Raw genomic sequence first — 14,029 nt, forward strand, 5'->3', positions numbered from 1 at the left:
CCCCAGAAATACACACAGAAAGGTTTGTTAATAGATGTGGTGAAATGTACTGCAGCTGCAAACTGGTGGCACTGAGCCTGAGCAAAAAATGAGGCAACTTTCCACAGCATCTTTCAATGCTATACTGAGACTACACACACACACACACACACACACACACACGCTTTGGCTCATATCCCTACAATGTCCTCCTCTCCCTCCCTCTTCCTCTCTCCTCTTTGAATCTCACACACTCAGCCCATTGGACCATTTTAATCCCCATCATCTGAAAGCGAGATGTATGCCAAGGCAACCATATGGACATAAACCGCCCCCGTTATCCACACACACACACACACACACACACACAATTACACAGTAACCCGGATCACACGTGCAAAGCAGGCCGCATACAGTATTGTCACCAAAACAAGTTGTGTGTGTGAACCCGCGTGCCGAGCCACGTGTGCGTGCGCTGGGGCCGGCCCACTTCCTACGGTGGCTGGGAGGGGAGGGAATCCAATACGGTTAATTGACAAGCCTTTTACATAACCGCCAAGCTCCATCTAAGTGGTGGTGTCAGAATCCCCCCCCCCACCCATGGCTTCAACTCTCCCTCCTTTTAGTCTCCATGACTCCCTCTCCTCCTCTGCACACACACACACACACACACACTCCATCCCTCTCTTCTCTCCCTTCATGGATGTTAAACCAGTAATTCCCATCAGGATGAAAATGCTCCAGATGAAGGGAACAGCAATTACAGCACTTATTCTTGCGATGGTTCAATAGTTGATGTGTGTGTGTGTGTGTGTGTGTGTGTGTGTGTCTCAACTCTTCTTTCCTCCATCTCTTCCATCTCTCCCTTAGTAGAGGCCAGGTGTGTTCTTAGCATCTGTTACCATGGCGCCGAGGGAGAGCACGACGTCTCCCGGGTGACGGCTAGCCTCCGCTACAGGTATACTCTGTTCTGGGTAACACACACACACACACACACACCTGCACACACAAGTTCTTTTTCCACAAGAAATGAACACAGTCAGCACACGCTGGAGTCCAGAATTTATATATATTCACTTAAAAAAAAAGAAAATAATGATACACATACAAAAGAAGCCCACTTTAAAATAAAAAGGCGGATCCATACACCTGTAAACAGACACCTTAACACACTTGGATACATTGGCAGTAAAAGAAAGCCTTTAGGATGAGACCAGATGGGTTTTGCTTCTGGTTAAATTAATCTCAGGAGTATATACCTGATCCAGGTTCTGAATGGAAAAACAACAGTTGCATAAAGGAACGTATTTAACTTCAGACATCTTGAACACACAACACTCACTCATGAGATATTCCTCATCCCCATAGTATATAAATATAAACACCCCTACACTGCATATAGGCCATTTCCTCATTTGCACTTCAAAGTGCTTCTGCGAGTCACTGTAAAGTCCTCTACACAGAGGATCACATTGGAGAGGCGTGGGTTGTTTTGCAACTGTTTCCTTATTAAAAACAGACTTCAATATATGTAGTTCACAATTTTGGGCATAGAATAAAAAATAGATTTTATCTATCAGATAGATTTTAAGTCTACGCAGCAGCAGAAATATTGCAGTTGTACATGCCGATTCAATCGCGATTATTGCATGTCTGAGTGGTTTTTGGTGCAGTGTGAAGACACGCTAACAACGCCTTTCATTTAGCTTAAACTGCACCTAAAAACCTGTGAATTTGGGACACGCTAAAATGAAAACTACTAACTTTCCAGCCCATTTTCTTTAAAAAGTAAACACGAAGAATGGATGAAAACAAGTAACCACACATTTCAAACATTTCGTCAGCAATAAAGTATAACCAGGACATCGAGTTAGGCGTAAAACGTGTTTGGCTGATGCGCCTCTTGCACGAGCACACTCTGGTCAGGATGTAAGGCATGTTATGAACCATTTAGGCTTCATGATATGGAAATCACAGAGGCTGAGGCACATATAAAAAAGGCCGGACAAACACTTTGTATGAAACATGTCTGACTCACAGAGTCATTTGAGGTGATTCCAGCAACCGAACAACAGAGACACAGAGTGGAGAGTCAAAGCTAAGCTCACGTACGAACATAAGCAGCGAACTCTCACGGAGAGTAAAGTGGTGGGCTAAGTTACTCTGTGTGACTGCTGAAAATTAGCGTTATTATTTAGCTGGGTGGCTAAAAAGGCTGCCACAAAATGGTCCACAAGTACAGTGATTCAAGTGGTAAATAACAGAAAAGGTGTGCGTTTCAGGCAGATTGGAGTGTGTGCTGTTTTAGAGTAACCATCTGTGGTAGCTGTTAACAGGTCTTACAAGATAAAGCCAGCTGAGTCCCAGTCGGGGGGGGTGGACCCTGTGAAGGAGCCGTCCTCAGCGGATTGTGGATACCTGAGTTGTGTCCCCCAAGTTCAGGCAAACATAAGTGCATTTTTTTGAGCTGCGACAGGCCTCAGCCGTTCATCACAGCATATTTAGTGTAGAAACCAGGATCCAGCCCCTCAGATGGGACCCAGCAGCGTTAACTCTAACCTCAAACCTCCCCCCTCGCCACGCCTGATTGGCCGACCAGCCTTCAGCGCTACATCGTCACTGACCATTATCAGATCTTACGATCCTGAATGAGGTCTGTGATTAGCTCCTTTGGCTTCTCAGTCAGCGGCAGCGCGGAGTTGTAGGGCAGCGTGGAGTTGTCAGTGGGGAGGTGGCGGAGGGCCAGTGTGGAGTTTTTGGCAGGGCTGCACAGGCGTTGGAAACGCTAGAAGGCGCCAAAGAAAATCCCAGTTAGTTTACAGCTTTAGGATGGCTAATAATCTATCATCATTAGCACACGGTTCTATATGACTTAAAAAGAGCGCTGGTGTAACCTGTGGCAGGGTTCCCGGAGTGGTGGCCAGGGCGTAGATGGCCCAGATGGGAAGCAGGGAGACGGAGGAGAACGTGAGGACCCAGCCCAGTGCGGAGGCCCAGGCTGGAGCGACCAGGCCTTTCCCCAGGGTCAGCGGGGACCAATGCACCAGGGAAAACATAAAGGTAGCCTGAAGGAGGCAGGAAGAAGGAGGCCAGTTAGTCTTCACAAGGAAAGCCCTCATGTGTCACAGGAGGCGGGCGGACTGACTGACTGACAGGCACACAGAGGAATTTGGATGATATCCCAAACATGCGTTTATGTGTGTACTATTTCACAGCAAGCAAACAGTGTGAGAGCAGGTCAGCGAGGGGGGGGGGGGGGGGGGGGGGGTCACTCACAGTGCACACAGTTGGGGTCAAGTATTTCCAGCACAGCTTGAAGAAAGGCAGGGGGCTGTAGCCGGTCATATCCCTGATGTTGGCACTGAAGCGCTCGGCTCCTGCGGGCAAAAGTGGAGCAGCACAACACTGTGAGGACTCGTGGTTTGGTTTGGTTAATGACTGGCGTGTTGTTCTTGGTGGCACGGCTCAATGTGGGTGGATTATTGCCAGAATCCACCACTATAGGACGGCACCAGAAAAAGAAAACATGACTTAAGCCCAGTGTCTCATTGTTTCTACTATGTGGCAGCAGAGAATCAGCAGCAGCAGGAGGGCCTGTGGTTAATTAAGACACAAAATAACATAATGGGCCAATATTGTGTCCACAGCCATTATATTTCATATTAAAAGAGGAAAAAATCCAGAGATGTTCAACTTTAATCAAAACACAGCATGTAAACTTTGAAAGGTTTCATTTAAAAATACTGTATCATATAAAATCTGCTACTTGTACAATGTTCTAAAATACAACTAACAACTCTTTATGTATCATTTGAGAGCTGGTTTTAACATCTTTAGGACTCATCTGGTAAAAGCAGCTGTCCCTTTTCTAAAACACCCAAGCCTGCAGAGAGGAATTCCCTCAGCGCGTACCGAGCACCAGAAGAGTGTCAGCGTGTGTTAGAGTCCTTAAAAATGGAAAAATCCCACAGTCATAAAAAAGGGGTGAAGGTGCACCGGTGTCCTGACCGCTGTGTTTCAAACCTCTCCTCCACTACAGCCATAAAAACGGGCTCTGTTGGTATTCATATTCACCCCCACACACACACCAACACACACACACACACACACTCTGTGCTACCCTGCTCGGCTTATTTGTAATCACCTGCGATGGCACTACTTTTTTTTACATTTCATAGTTCTGGGTCTCGCTTTTTAATCAAATATTGCGTACTTACTGCCCTGATGTATGATGGTGGCACCACCCATCTAACACTTAGACTAACAATGCTTTTGTAAATGCTCTAGAGCCCCGGCTCTGCTGGGATAGGGGCTCCCTGGGGCCGCCAGACTGAGACTGAGAGGCGACGGGGCCCGGGGGCTGATTTAGGGCCCGAGGAGACAGACAGGGGCCTGGCTAGGAGCCAGTCTCCTTACAACAGTGGGTAGCTGCAGCCATGTTAATATACTGTCTACTGACTCCAACTGGAATGCAGGAGGAGGGGAGGGGGTGGACCAGTTGACTGTGTGTGTGTTTATCAGATTTTAGTGTTGTTTCTTTATTAGTGACAACAATAACTTTAAGGCTTTTTCTAATTTGGCAGAATGCGGAATTTGTCTGTCGGACTAATGAGCTCCAGTAGAACTGAATTAAATTCAGACATGGAATATGGACGGTAGGAGAGGAAAGGAGAGGAAGAGGAGAGGAGACTAAAGGAAAGGTAAGGATAGAAAAGCAGAGTGGAAAGAAAAAGAAAGAAAGGAATGAAAGAAAATGACATGAGAGAAGAGCAAAGAAAAATGTGAAAAGGAGAGGAGAAGAGGATAGAAAGACAACACGGAGAGGAGCAGAGGAGTGTACCGTAGACCCAGCCGATGGCCAGAGACTGGAAGATGGAGAGGAGCAGCAGACTGGCTCCACTGCAGGAGAAATGGTCATAGATCTGGAACACATAGAGACCACCCTGCACACAAAAGAGAGCAGAAAGCATATACCACATCATAAAAACCACATAGTAGAGGATCACATACACACACACACACTCTTCAATCCTGACTTTGACCTACCGGCGTGACCATGACCAGCCCAACCAGGAAGCAGACGACACAGACAAACAGCAGGAGCAGCTCTCTGCGGTGGCCTCGTCTGATCACATGGGGGTACAGGTCAGTCACCGACGTCATCAGGGCCTCCAGGCTCACAAACTGGGTGTCAGAGGGGGAGGCCGGGTCAGCGGGTGTGTCACGATTCAGTCAGTGCCTTAATTAATTAAGGCTGCGTGTGCGTTTCTACCTGCGTGTCCAGTCCCAGCATGATGATCATGAGGAAGAAGCAGACTGCCCAGAGCTGGGGCACAGGCATCATGGCTACAGCTCTGGGGTAGGCGATGAAGGCGAGGCCCGGCCCTGGGAGGACCAATCAGGAACAATAAGATGGACAACAGAGATACATGTCATGTCAAGAGTCCAGTCCAGATATGATTGAATCCTGTTTCTAGTTCTTATTATGTTGAATGAAACCAAGTTTAACCAAAACACATACAAACATGTTTATTTTCATCTAAATAAGGAGTTTTGTAACTGTTTTGGGTAAATTGTAAAAACTGGTCTCATATATTACATTTTAATGATAATTATGAGAATATATAATAATGATAATAATATTTTAAAGTAAATAAAACGTTACTCGGACAGGAATACATGAGGCATTTGCTAGGGACTATTTTCAGCCGTGGATTAATCCAGATTAATAGTTTTTGGAGGAATAAGCTATTTCTGGCTTTGGCGACACAGACCTACTTGTTAGCAGGGTAAGCGCCGGGTCAAGCTAGAGTTCATTTGACTGTCAAATGAGGTGGTGCTGATTTGACTGGGTTTCTGTTTCCTTATAGCAAATGGATATAAAGAGGATAGTGTGGATTCCTAATGACGTGTCTCATAGTTTTAGATTACATTTTAAGTCAGCATGAAATAGTGCAGTGAATTCATCCGTGAGCTGCTCTTTATTTATCTCTCCTTTCTACTTCCAACCCTGTTTCACCTGACTCGGCCACGGTGGCTATGTCCACGCCCTGCTCCTCGGCCATGAAGCCCAGCACGGAGAAGATGGCGAAGCCTGCGATGAAGCTGGTGCTGCTGTTCAGGAGGCACAGAAGGAAGGAGTCCCTGGAAGGCCGCAAACACACACAACACGATTCATTCATGTAGGACTGGGAGAGAATATTAGCTAAAACAAATCAAAGTTCCTTTAGTAAGACTGGAGCAGAATCCAGTGAGGTCTTGATCTTGTATTGTGCAGCTCTGGATGGTCTCTGTGTGAGTGGGAGTCCTAGAGTGTGGGAAACATGGCAGCGAGGGCTTTTCTTTAAGGTGTGGCTGTATCAGTGTGTTTTCTCTGTTCATTCCAGCCATTCCTTCTGGAAGCCATCTGACCAGCGGGGTTTGTCTGAAAGTGCAGTGTGAGAAGCTAGAGCTGCTGCTGCTGCTGCTGCTGTTGTGTTTGTGTGTGACCAAGTGTCTCACTTATAGCAGTTATTGTTGTATTTGTTGTAACTGCCGAGCGCTGTGAGGCTTCCCAAACAGATTCCATATGAGAAAAATATCTGGGTACCTGCGTCCATCCATACCTGTGGGGAGACAGGAACAGGAGGAGGGGAGAGGAGGAAAATGGAAAGGAGGCGTTACTGAATGTGCTGGGAGTGATGTATTTAATCCAAACCTCTACTTACTCACCTCTGAAGCATTCCATCCCTATTTCCGCTAACTCTCATGAAGAAGAGTGGCAGAAATCTACTTTTTCCAGTCCCTCCTTTTTTCTATTTGCTATACAGTAGCTTTAGAGGCGAATCACTTGCATCCCACAAGCACTTTGGTGGTGTTACAATCATGTCTGCCAACTGTTCTGTCACTGTGTGAACATGGTGTATCAAATGTGGCCTTGAACTGCAAAAAAGTGTGCAGATTTATGTGAAACTTTTGAACACTGACATACTTTTGAACCCTCAAACATACCTGCAGTCTGTATGGTAAGGCTCTGTTCATTCTCAGGATCATTTTACTGAATAATGAGTGTCATATAATTCACCTCAAAATATCTGTCTTTAATTCAAATATCTTCAAGTGTGTGTGTGTGTGTTTGTGTTTTAGTACCTGTGGGTCTGCCAGGCGGGTGTGGTTGGGTTTGAGGTAGTAGATGATGCCCTGGGTCGCTCCAGGCAGGGTGGCACCGCGCACCAGCAGCACAAACAGCATGACATATGGGAAGGTGGCTGTCAGGTACACCACCTAGAATGTACACAGCGCGGAGAGGATGTGGTGAGGACAGCGCGGAGGCAGAGAAAACAGGAGGGGCACGTCTGTGATGCTGTCAAGCGGCGCTCGGGCACTAAAAGAGGGAACCCTGGAAAGTCTTAAAACCCGCTGACGGATGGTGGCAGCGACACGACAAACAAGTCCTACAAAATCATTGCACTGCCCAGTCCCTGATTTTATTTGCTGGTCATGTGAAAGGAGATTTATGCTCCGTTTCTAAGTTGGTTAAAAAGGGCACAATGACTGGATGTGTCCTGGTTTACAGAAAATCAAAGGATCTCAAAGTATCTAATGGTAAAACCTGTAAAATGCAATGACTCCATTAAATGAATGAAAGAACCTACTCTGTGTGCACTTTGTTTCCTTAATTACATCATACATTCAAGAAGAGAAACTAAAATCTATCATTCTGGATTTCTCCAATGAATCTTTGCAGTGCAGGAACCTCTTTAGGAACTCAACTTGTCATTTCAACTACAAACAAGTCCTTAAATGTAGTTTTCGGTCCATAAGTCCTGCTGCAGTACTTTCTGAAGGCCTGGGAACTATCTGATGCCTATTCCTATTCATTTGTGACCTATCCGCCTCAGTTCTTGAGATGTGGGAACAGGCAAAGGCAGCTTTCAGATCCAGGATCCATTTTTGTCGAGAGGGCAGCAGTCACGCGGTCTAATAAATAAGTCAGATGAAATAAACAAGCGCCTGCTCTGCTGAAAAGCCCTTGAGCAAGACGCCACCAGCTTCATGGACGCTGCTATTTATCTGGCCTTGTGCTCTCTGCTCTCGGATGACACAACATGCTCTAACTACAGTCCCCTTAGTTCTTTGGATTCAGTGAGGCTACAACATTTTAGTGTATAGTTTTAATTAGCACCATACTGAATATGCCGAATTAGCTGCTGGCAGTTCCTGCTTGTAATGTACCCATGAATGTACAGACAACTGTCACTGGATTAGTTTGTTACTGAAGAAAACTTAAAAACTTGATGATTCTCAGGCAAGTTCTGGAACATAAGATGAAAAATCACATTACACTATTGAAATGGACAGAGAACGTTAATGTAAGACAGCACTGGCTCAAACAGACAGATTAAAAGAGAAGGTATGAAGAGAAACTGTGTCTCAGAAGACTGGAAAGAACACGAGTCAGTATCTTTGCCTCAAGCTCATACAACATACAACATAATTGCACTCTTGAAGCAGATGTTATGATGGTTATAATAAGTTATGATGACCTGCTTCTTACTGACTAATCTTTAAAAAAAAAGAAACAAGCCCCGTGACAGCCTAGAAGCTGTAATTCCCCCAGGCACGGTGGGGAGGCAGTCGTCGCCCTGCTCACCTTTCCGGTGGACTTGACCCCCTTCCAGACACAGAAGTAACAGACGAGCCAGACAAAGGCCAGACACAGAGCCAGCTTCCAGCTGATTGGGCCCAGCTCATCTAAACTGCTGGAGAGACGGAGCACCTCTCGTCTAGAACCACACAAACACACACACACACACACACACACACACTGCTGTTAATGCATGATCAATACTGCAAAACACACTGATGAGAAACCTAGGAAGCTGCACTCACTCCCAAAACTCCATGACAGGGGAAGTGGCATTCTCAGGCAGGCTCCCATTGGCTGTCTGGTTCCTGTGGTCAAACTGCACACATGCCTCTGCAGAACACACACACACACACACACAATACACCCAAATTACCCCAGAGGCCTCAAATTTGAATGGCAGATTCTTATTCCCTGTCTCTACTGACCAGTGTTCCACGTGTTGTTGCAGTGCGACCAGGGCAGCTCCGCCTGGAAGCTGTGGGACAGGTAGAAGACAGCCCAGGCCAAGATGACGATGTAATACACGCAGCCGTGCAGGATCATCACCTGACTGGCGTAGCCGAGGCCTGCAGAGACACGGATGAGGGGCGCGACCATTTACACAAGCAGATCGTATCGTCAGTTGATGTACAGCAGGATTACAGGGCCAGATAAGGGCATGGAGAGTCACAGTAACACAAATAAAAGAGCTTCAAAGGCATTCATCCACTTATTCTATTATCAGTTCCAAGTCACTTGAGTTTCAGAAGAAAGCATCCATTCATTGAGACACTCGACTTGCAGCCCACATCTAGTATATCTCCAGTAAGAATGAATGTCGGTCTTATGAGGCCTTGAGTGGGTTACAGGGAGGAGGCCGTCTGCCCAGACAACTAGCCGTTTGTGGTATCCTCTAATGAAATTCAGGCTTTTATCGTATGATGGCAAATTAAATGTGCAAACCAGTGAGGAATTCCTCCAGAAGCATATCTTCGTTTGTGTAAGTGTGTCTGTATACAATGCGAGGGAGTACTGTGCATATCTGATGCGCCGCTACAGCAGTTTGTCCCTGTGCTAAACATATGGCCTTCGCACAGCTAGCTGTCAACAAAATACTGGCAACCCCGCGCAAATGTGTGTGTGCATCTGCGGGCCATATGGGCCGAGGGGCAGAGCAGCACGTTGCCACACTTGGTAAAAAAGGCAATATGGAGCGCACACATATTCTGTTCCCAATGCGTTTCCCAGGTGGTCCAGCTAGCATGCTACTGGCCTTCGCTGCACCTGCACACGAGAACATTTGTTTAACTGGAACATTTTGTCTCCTATAACCTCTTTGAGCCTCCTTCACATTTTCCCCAGAGGCATGGCTGTTGCTGGAGGGTTGCTACTCTCACAGCGGGGTGGGTGAAGTAAATTAACTTTGCTCTTCTCAGAGCTGTTTTACTTTAAAGGAAACTGCATGGCAGGTTGGCAGAGAAGCGAAGTTGAGCTCTGCTCACACTCGCTAAAGGCAAAGAGCTCCGCTGCTCAAGAGTCACTGAGCAAACAGTGAAACTGCTCCAGGGACCATCAAAATATAGTTCAAAGAAAACAGTCTCACCACAAAGTCCATCCCCCTGGAGCCCTCAATCATACTGGTGAGACTCTCTTTAGCCCTCAAAGCAGACTGAGTTTGCCCACTTGTCACAGAAGACCATGTCATATGACCAAAAGCTCCTGAACAGCTAAAAAAAAGAGACTTAATGACGAGACCATCATTAGCTCAGTTTCGCAGTGAACACCTTCTACCAACATCATCTGTGGGCCACAGGGCAGCATGGCCATGATAAATGATATGAATGCAAACATCAGCAATTAGTCATTGAGCCTATAAATAAATACAACCTTCGGGCAGATTGGAACAAAGTCTTCCTCTACTGTTTGGGCGGTCCAAGCTTGATATCCAGAGGAAAAGTGTAAACACATGGAGACTGTTGTACTGGTCTACTTAAAAACCATAAGTCATTCCTTGATACTTCAGTGCTTCAGTCCTACAATCCAAATGTTTCATAGTTCAAACCAGCTTCCACTCCTGAGGGCTTTGAATTACCGCAATCACATGTACGACTTCAATAACTTCACACAGTCTTTTATTTATTCAAAAGCATCACGTTGATGGTAGCAGGTTCTGCTCCTGGTGTAACTGTTCCACAGCGATACCACCAACACGAGACATTCTACCTCAAATGGATTTTTATTGGCAGGCGGAGAGCGAGTTGGCACTCCTGTCATGTTTAGATACACGAGATTCATTACGTGCACAGCCGTGCAGCTGGCAGGGGACACCAAATCCTCTGATTGCACTGAGGTTGTTGATAATGGTTTTGTATTAATGTGGACAGAGGAATGCTTTGAAAGATTAGCAGAGAGCACAAAGGAAAGCAGAAGAGATTGTGGAAGAGAGAGGGAGTGAAAAGTCTTTTTTTATTTGTGCTATTCACGATGCTGTTTGCTTTTCTTTGGCATAAGTGGAACTGAATATCTTCCTGTTTTAAATCCATCACTTTCAGCTCTGGTAAATTATAATAGCAATTTTCCACTATGTTTTGACAGTTAATGGACAGAGAGAATAGAAAATTAATAAATAATCATTGCTTTTAGCCCTAAATGAAACCTGCATGCAGGTAAAAATTTGCAACGCAACACAACAACAGCACAAACGGCAGCCTGACATCGTCTGCTGACGACAGAAGTAGATAACTGTACCTCCAAATAAAGGGCAGATGGTCCTCCAGGCGCTGACCCCTCCCAGGCTGGTGTACTGTCCCAGGGAGGTCTCCAGGAGGAACAGGGGGACGCCGCACAGCACCAGGAACAACAGGTAGGGTACAAAGAACACACCTGGACACACACATATCAGCGGCTATGGTGAGGACCTTCAGCCAGATAACTTTAACCCAGTTTCAAGTGTAATCAGAACTTTACAACCAAGTTAGACCCCATAATGAACCATTAGATATTATATTATAGGTGTAACAATATAAAATACACATAACCTCAGATCTATCTCTAAAAAATGTCTCCCCAGTTTTAGATAATGAGAGAAAAGAGGAAAAGATAAGGGGAAAGGGCAGAAAGAGAGCTGAGAGGGAGTCAAGGACAGAATTTACAGCAGGACATACTTTCACACTTTCTCCCCTCTTCGTCCCCCCCACGTGCTTTACCTCCTCCGTTCTTGTAGCAGAGGTATGGGAACCTCCAGACGTTGCCCAGGCCGATGATCTGCCCCGCCACCGCCAACAGGAACTCAGCCTTGGTAGCCCACTGGCCCCTAGCATGCAGGCTGTCCTTGGTGGCCTCTTTCCCGTTGGGGAGGCTCCCTTGGTGGAACTTGTCCAGCAGTGGGTTTCCTTGCTGTGGGGGGATTTTGTCGACCATGGCTGGTTCTGGCAGGGACACACACACGCCCCTGGGGAAGAAGACGACAAGAGAAAAGTTGAGAAGAGGGAAGGGCAACGACGCAAAAAAAGCCAGTTTGAGGACGACAAAAGTCAAAAGAAAGCGGTTTGTGAGGAAAACGGAGCACAAGAGATGTTTCACTCACATCTTCGCAGCCTGGAGTGAACGGCAAGAACTCGTGGGTATTTTCTGACAGTTGGTTTGGCTGTGTCCCTTATCTGAGCTGTGTGTCTGAAGGACGATTTCCAAGGGTGTGTGTTCTTTATCTGCACCGTGCAGCACAGCCAAAGCCTAAATTTGTCCAGCTTGCACATCTGGATGGAGACTTCTTCTCACATTGTTGTTGAGTACAAGTTAAGGCCTCACAAGGAACATCTTTAAACCACTTGTGTATCTTATATAGCCTTACATGTATGTGTGTACACTTTTTTGTAAGATTTACACAGCATCAACATTGATTTCAGGTATTTTAACCACACTTTTATCTCCAGTAGCATCAAAATCTCCATCATATCTGATCAGTGTTTGCACAGGGATCTTTGTGCATCACTTTTTTCCAATTGAGTCACACTCTGTGGTATCATTGGAGGATTTACTGATGGAGCATTTAGAGCAAAATAGACATGTGTGGGTGTGATTTGCCTTTTGGTGTGATACATAGGCGGAGTTATCTCCATTCTTTCTACTCCACAGAGGACAGTTACAGAAGCAGAGGTTGCGGAACTTGATGCAGATGTCATCGTAACGTTAGCCTCACTGTGTTGTCCGGCACGTGCCATGTGACCACATAAACACTGCTATAACGGCACTAAGCGAACTTTTTAAGCCACCTTCCGCTATCACCGCCGAAAACAACACTTAAAAACGGGGATAATAATCATTTTAGCGACGCCTCGGGCTTCTTTTTTTTTTTTTTTTTTAGCTCTGTTGTCCACACGCTGTAGGTTACACATGTAATGGTTCCGTGGGACCGTTCAGCTAGCCGAACTGAGCCGTACGGGCGAGCGTTAGTCTCGCGATGCTCTGTAACTGATGCCTGACACAAAAACGGCGAAAGGGTCATTTAATCTTCGACAGGTACGTCGTATGAAAACACATATGGCAGAGAATTCGACATTACGCTGCCTACCTCCGTGTTTCCTGCAGGTCTCTACACCTCGGACGCCCCCATGTCAGGGGAGTCAAATGGTTTGTTCCAGCCGGGAGCTGCTATATTTTCCCGACCCGTGATTGGGTCGGTCCTGGCGCGAGGACTTTTGCCAGCAACAAGCAGGTTACAAAATGACGCTACGTCACCGTGACAGTGTAACGTATCCTCTACGTCATGATCACGCACACACGTTTCCACGTTTCCACGGCAACTAATGATGTAATGATGCTGACAGAATAAAGTATATCTTTATCCATGTCAGTATTTTATCATTTATTATATAATGAACACTTTATGGTAGGAAACAAGTAGAGGAGTGACTGTGCTTCCTTTATTTAAAATCCTGCTGCCATTTTAGCAATTTATCTTGATATATCCAGGGTTGGGTAGTAATGGATTACATGGAATCAGGATAACATAATCAGAAAACACAAGTAACTGTGATCAGCCCAGGTCACAAACCTTGATATTACATTATAAGTTTTGATATTAGTGACATAGTCCAGGGTTACTTGATGCAAAATGCATTTTATTTGCATTCAAAGAGTGAACGGAATAATTTTTTTGGCTGCTTTTCTTAGTATTAGGTGCAATACTTTCAAGGTTTGCCTCTGAATCCAAAAGGATTCTTATTAGATTAGATTTTTTTGTAATTTGTATTCAGTGACTGACTACATTTCAAAGTAATCTGACCTAATACATACACACTTACTGGTAACACAATGTCGCCAGTGCACGTCCGTATCCAGGGTGCACTTTTTTCCCCCCTAGGATTGAGAGGGAAAGTCCCGCTCCTATTTTTTTGCAACTTAGTAACTGATTCAACATTAAACGGGAATTATTCATGAAGA

At 45.7% G+C, this 14,029-nt stretch overlaps 1 protein-coding gene across 1 annotated transcript; it reads right to left on the minus strand.

Annotated features, from left to right (window-relative positions):
* Positions 1-1,042: 1,042 nt before the first annotated feature.
* On the minus strand, positions 1,043-13,222 carry LOC139223457 (sodium- and chloride-dependent GABA transporter 2-like). Its single transcript, XM_070855362.1, has 15 exons — positions 13,158-13,222; positions 11,794-12,038; positions 11,336-11,470; positions 9,034-9,174; positions 8,851-8,938; positions 8,612-8,744; positions 7,108-7,242; positions 6,481-6,584; positions 5,999-6,123; positions 5,252-5,364; positions 5,026-5,163; positions 4,820-4,922; positions 3,256-3,356; positions 2,874-3,044; positions 1,043-2,764 (listed from the first exon to the last, which is right to left on the minus strand). The coding sequence occupies exons 2-15, from the start codon at positions 12,005-12,007 to the stop codon at positions 2,609-2,611; spliced, it is 1,857 nt and encodes a 618-aa protein (XP_070711463.1). The 5' UTR covers positions 12,008-12,038; positions 13,158-13,222; the 3' UTR covers positions 1,043-2,608.
* Between the last annotated feature and the right edge of the window lie 807 nt (positions 13,223-14,029).

The sequence above is a fragment of the Pempheris klunzingeri genome, chromosome 24 (genome assembly GCF_042242105.1).
Source record: "Pempheris klunzingeri isolate RE-2024b chromosome 24, fPemKlu1.hap1, whole genome shotgun sequence".
NCBI lineage: Eukaryota > Metazoa > Chordata > Actinopteri > Acropomatiformes > Pempheridae > Pempheris > Pempheris klunzingeri.

What these genes read in the sequence shown, in the direction of transcription:
- LOC139223457 (XM_070855362.1), bottom strand. Translation starts at nt 12,007, where the DNA reads ATGGTCGACAAAATCCCCCCACAGCAAGGAAACCCACTGCTGGACAAG. An exon ending in CTGCTACAAGAACGGAGGAG is followed by an intron (nt 11,471 to 11,793) that starts GTAAAGCACGTG and finishes GTGTGTGTCCAG; the next exon opens with GTGTGTTCTTTGTACCCTAC. An exon ending in CTCCGGGAACCCTGCCACAG is followed by an intron (nt 2,765 to 2,873) that starts GTTACACCAGCG and finishes GGCGCCTTCTAG; the next exon opens with CGTTTCCAACGCCTGTGCAG.